Here is a 6009-nt window from a genome sequence, read left to right as displayed (position 1 = left end):
CAAAGGAGACGGAACAAAGCCCACTTCACCAAAGTTCTTTTTCACGCATGATCTTCAACAAAATGTTGAAATTAATGATCAACAAATTCGTTCATGTTAAAATTTGGCTGATCTGTTCACTAAGACATTACCAACTTCAACATTTTAAAAGTTGAGACAGAATATAGAAATGCGCCATCTTTGAGAAATAAAGTGATATTTTCATGAGGGGGAGTAAGATACGCCTTGTACTCTTTTTCTCTTAGTCTAGGTTTTGCCCCACTAATTTTCCTGGTAAAGTTTTTAACGAGACAACAAATAAAGCGTATTACATATATGTGTACTCTTTTTCCTTCACTAAGATTTTTCCCACATGATTTTTTTTTAATAAGGTTTTCACGAGACATATTATCTATTTTGGACATCCAAGGGGAGTGTTGTAAAACCTATAGTAATTGTGGATGTCCACTACTCCCACTACTTTCACCCATGATGTAAATAACCTCCCACTACTCATCACTATTATGGTTGTAACTCTCACACCTCCATAACCCCTCTCCATGATGTTCCCCATAATTTCAATTGTTAATGTCATGTTTAAATCAATCCTTTTATAACCTTCTATATAATAGTATAAATAGAGGCATGAACTATGACATGGGACACACTTGAGCACTTGAACACTCGATGAAATAAAAAAATTATCTCTTCTTCTCTTATTCTATTTATATTCTTATTTTATTCTTATTTTATATTGTTACATTGAGCTACATTTCTTAATAAAGATTAAATAATTCCACATTTTATTGTTTTTCATCTTGTGAATCATATCACCCTGAGAAAAAAATAAGCCATTATTCTCGGGGGACGGTGCTACTGTACTACCTGCTCCAAATTCCAGAATACAAACCTAGACATGTTAAAGCTACTGTCTTTTGTTTCATCACATAACTTCACTCCATTGTCAAATTTCATTGGAGGCATTCAATTTCAGTCCGCCTTCACACCCACTAATCATTTCTTCCACTTAGCGCGAGTCTTTTCTTCAATCAGTCATTCCCAGTCCAAGGTATGTCAAATCCTACCTTCCTCTTTTCTTTCACTCATCAATTTTACTAGCTGTTTCCCCAGGCACATATCATTGTTGCACTCATATCCTTTTTTTTTTTTCAAATTTAAACCCAGATGGAGGCTGATTCTTACATGTTTGGGCCATACAAGATTGACAAAAAAGAAGTCTTCTACTCCACTGATTTGTCCTATGCCTTGGTCAACCTCCGTCCCCTTCTTCCTGGTAATTCTTATTTATGTCTTTACCTGAAAAATTGCATATGCTAGTAAAGATCATCTTCTCTCACTTTCTTTCTCCACTGAACTGAAATTAGATTTCTGGTATTTTTTAATTTGTAATCTAGGATCTTTTTTTCCCCCTAATTTTCTTTAATTAGTAATAAGCACCTGTTATTTTTGACTGAAACTTTAACCCTTGATAGAAGGAGTGATGCATCCAGGAGCTGTACTCAATACACATAACAATTAACACCATTCATTTGGATGGTTGGAAAATTGTAGAGCAAGCTTTGACAGTAAAAGACACGAGAGAAAGTATGCATACTTAGCGCGATAGCAGAAAACTGCAATTTTATAGGGTTTTGCTTATTCATCCTAGACACATGGAATGCTTCATAGTTCAAGCACCAAACTAACTGCTGGGCAACCTTTTGTTGCTTGAAGCAAATAACCAACATTATACTAGGTAAATGGACACTGTCATATATAAGTGCTTGATCCTATATTTATCTGCTACTCTAGACTAAGGTCTGGCTTGCAGCACTTCTACTGTGTTCATCTGGTAATTAGTCAGAACCAAACTTCTTAAAATGTGGAATCTATGGAAACTCTATCCTCATTCTGCATTCTTCATACAAGATTCTTCTCCAACAAAATTTATAAACAAACACGTTCAATGTAGTACTTCCCTTTTGTGTTACTTCCTTAAGTATCAGACTATCAGTTTCGGGTTCATACTTCTGTTATTGGTATATCCTTCTTACAGTCCCTTGTATTTTGTGATCATTATTCATATTTCTCATGTATCGTAAAAGAAAATCACTTTAGTATTGGTTTGGTTTTATGTCATCATTTTCCGATGTCGCATGAGTACCATCTATTGAGCACTCTTCTTTTGCCGTGCAGGTCATATCCTTTTCCAGACTGTAATTGAATGGTTGTTGGAGATTCATTAAATATTTTCTAATGAGAATATAGTCGCTTAATTGTGATGATACAGAGGAAGCTGAAATATGGTGCTTTATCTCCTCAATATACTTTTAGTATGATCCCTCTGTGCTTAAATGTGGTTTTAACTCCAGAAGTACATGTATTTATGACTTTGGTGTATATCTTCAAATAGAGTATACCTCGGAGGTCACGGGTTTGAGCTGTGGAAACAGCCTCTTGCAGAAATGCAGGGTAAGACTGCGTACAATAGACCCTTGTGGTTCGGCCCTTCCCTGGGCCCCGCGCATAGCGGGAGCTTAGTGCACCGGACTGCCCTTTTTTTAGAGTATACCTCGGATGATCAGTTTAGAAAGTCCAGTACTCTTTTAAATGGTAATGCTAATGCAATGCTACTTGCAATCACTCAATTAATCAACCAATTAGGCTCAATCAAATCCTCAGTGTCAATTCTGTTCTATTTGATTCATTTTTTAATGCTAAGTAATCTAACTTTTAAGGCAGATAAAAAGTTTAATTTTTTAAATAAAATTATTGGTTCTCTATTTTAAAAATAAATTTCTGTAGAGATTTTTAAATCTTACACTAATCCTTGCATGAAAATACAAGTCTCCTATCATAATAACAAGAGTCATGACAAATACCGATCCTAATGTAAGTGTAACAAGTTTGGATTCTCTAAAGATGTAACATAGCAGGGAGCCTGCTTGTCATCTTTTGTACTCCTGCTGGTAGCTTCTCAGTACTATTATATCAATAAAACTACCTTACCTTATAAAAAATAAAAATAAAAATCCAAGTGTTACCGCATCTAAGAATTTTTTGCTTCTTTTGTTTTGTTCTTTGTAAGTCTGCATTGAGTCCGAGAGATCTAGATCTTTTGAGACAGCTTTCCTTGATATGATTTGAGGTCTTCCTTGTTCTCTTTTATCACTTTCAATTATTATATCATTGTACATATGGACCATTGCATGTGAAAATAAACCATGTTAAGTAACCTCTTATTTTATTTTAGTGCTACTTATAGTATATCCTCTGTGTGTGGTTTTCTAATCTTGCCATATCCTGTATATTACCATCCATCTTAACATTTGCATGTCTTGTGGATATGTTAAGGTTTAAAGGACCAACATTCACTACATATAGCATTACTAGTTTCACAACCATTATATAGTATTTGACTTTCACTTTAGTGGGTATCTTCCAATCTTTAAGCACTACCCTGTCACCCCTCCATTTCAACTATCTTTTTTATTTTTATTTTTTATGCATTACATTTTCATCTATCATGCCATCCTCCTGGAAGACTGAGCCTAAATATTTGAATTGTCTGCACTTGTATACCATAGTCCCTTCTGATCTCACTTCACTTGCATTCTTCTTGTGGAGGCTAACCCTCGTAACATTCATAGTATCTTTACTTTCGTAGATCTAATTCTACCAATATAGCTAAGGTTTCTGTCATGGATATATGAACATATGCGATTTTATCCTCATGATTTGTGTTGAGCAATTGATTGCAATATCATTTTCATCTCTCATTGATCTTGCAACTATCCATCAAATTTGTTGGCAATTATCTTAATACACTTACCTTGGTTTGGGTCTTTACCCATCTTCTCTTTTAGTTGTGCTAGCTTATAGATCACATACTCACAGATGCAGAAAAAACATCCAATTAAAGTTAGCTATGATATGCAAAAGTCTGGAGACATAATAATAAATTTGAACTTTGTTAGTTTTTAAGGACAAGTGGCATCTGGCGATTATTAATTTATGTAATACAGAAGAGTTGATTCCCATGACTGGACCATGAAAGCTTGTAACCAGACAAGATAGTGTTATTGGCTGTGGTCTGAATGATTCCTCTCACAAACTCATCCTCCAATGCAGTTAATAAACTTTTTATTGACCGTCATTATGAGGTTTATAATTCTTGAAATATATATTAATAGACAGTTAACAAAGGTGTTATGTCTGTTGGGGATGATTCTTGTTCCAATCTTTTGTTATAACTGCAATATAAGTTTTCTCCCACCAATTAATAGGTTTAATTTTGTGCTTTATTGGCCTTTGGGCATGTCTCACACTACATCTATTAGTTTCTTGAAAGTCTGCTTGTATTCTTTTGTTTTTCTTTTCCTTGGGGTATTATGGATTATGGAGTGGCATTCAAAATCTGAAGTATCATATTTGGTCTACTTAACGAGATGTACATGTGCTTGTCTGCCCAAGACGCGAAGTAAAGCGCTTTGGTGATCTTTCTGCTGATGAAACTAGCGACTTGTGGCTTACAGCACAAAAAGTGGGCAAGCAACTTGAGTCCTACCACAAGGCATCCTCTCTTACATTTGCAATCCAAGTAAGAAGGCAGAGTTGTTATCATTAATGATATTATTGTAAAACCTGATATGCTCAGATTTTTGAAAAAGACAGCTACAACAACAACAACCCAGTATAATCCCACTTAGCGGGGTCTGGGGAGGGTAGTGTGTACGCAGACCTTACCCGTACCCTGGGGTAGAGAGGCTGTTTCCAAATAGACCCCCGGCATCCTTCCCTCCAAGAACTTCTCACCTTGCTCTTGGGGAGACTCGAACTCACAACATCTTGCTGGATGCAGAATTTGATATTTATAAGTATTCTTGGCATCATTGTACAATGTAAAAAGGATAGCCAGATTTTCTTTGTGATTGAGTTATGTATACTTTCACTTATGTTCTTGTTTTATTATTATTTGTTTCCTTTGGCTTATTTTACTGGTTGAGAAGCTGGTCCTAAGTTCTTTGCTTCTGTTAATATCTCAGGATGGACCCCAGGCGGGGCAGACAGTTCCTCATGTTCATATTCACATCATCCCGCGTAAAAGTGGTGACTTTGAAAAGAATGATGAAATTTATGATGCTGTAGGATTCAAATATCTGTTACTGATTACTAGTACTTAGTTGGCTGGATTCAAAATACAAATTGCCGGTACTAATCTTTTGCATTATTCATGCAGCTGGACGTGAAGGAGAAGGAGATGAAGCAATCGCTCGATTTGGACAAAGAAAGGAAAGACAGAAGCATTGAGGAGATGGCTGAAGAGGCAGATGAATACAGAAAACTTTTCTAGTGAAGAGGCATAATATATCATCTCATTATTGTCTTTAGAATCCAGCTGTTGCCTATTGATCACTAACTATTCCGTGGATGTAACATTCGGATATTATAAACTAGTATTATATGATTACATTCTGGTGTTAGCAGTAAGATATTCCCATCTGAGAAGGGAATTTTACTGATATAATTGAAGCTGTTGTTGTTTTTTCCTGTACTCAAATTTGTTTGCTATACCACTGATATATCAATGATAGCCACTGCAGAATTGGGGTTTAGGGTTACAAGCCCTTCAATTATCCTGAGGATTCCATGATCTCATATTTTTTTTGCTTTCCCGACCAGAATTAGAATGTTGAGATACCTTGATCCTTATACTTTCAATCGCGTTATTCTAATTGGAATAGAAGGAGTCCCCATTTTATTTTTGTAACAATGTTTGATGTATGTTTTTTTAAGATGCCATTTTACACTAGAGCCATTTTTACGCTCTTATATAACTTTTTTTCTTTTTAGTTTCAAATTTTATTTATTACACAAAAGCAATGTTCACGTTTAGTTTGGTAGAGAACAAGTACACTGTGTTTGGTGTCATTTGAAGTTTTTCTATTTATTTTTATTTATGTGGATTTCTTTTAGTAAAATATCTGGTTATGGCTCTATGAATAAGTAACAAATTAGTTATTTCCCCTC

The 6009-nt window shown here is 35.1% G+C and overlaps 1 protein-coding gene across 1 annotated transcript; it reads left to right on the top strand.

Moving 5' to 3' along the window:
* Positions 1 to 794: 794 nt before the first annotated feature.
* Positions 795 to 5615, top strand: LOC104243647 (bifunctional bis(5'-adenosyl)-triphosphatase/adenylylsulfatase FHIT). Its single transcript, XM_070150770.1, has 5 exons — positions 795 to 1048; positions 1165 to 1275; positions 4433 to 4579; positions 5025 to 5123; positions 5219 to 5615. The coding sequence occupies exons 1-5, from the start codon at positions 896 to 898 to the stop codon at positions 5330 to 5332; spliced, it is 624 nt and encodes a 207-aa protein (XP_070006871.1). The 5' UTR covers positions 795 to 895; the 3' UTR covers positions 5333 to 5615.
* Positions 5616 to 6009: the final 394 nt, after the last annotated feature.

Source organism: Nicotiana sylvestris, chromosome 7 (genome assembly GCF_000393655.2).
Source record: "Nicotiana sylvestris chromosome 7, ASM39365v2, whole genome shotgun sequence".
Taxonomy (NCBI): Eukaryota; Viridiplantae; Streptophyta; class Magnoliopsida; order Solanales; family Solanaceae; genus Nicotiana; species Nicotiana sylvestris.
Note: the sequence above shows the minus strand (reverse complement) of the source record. Positions and strands in the feature narration are given on the sequence as shown.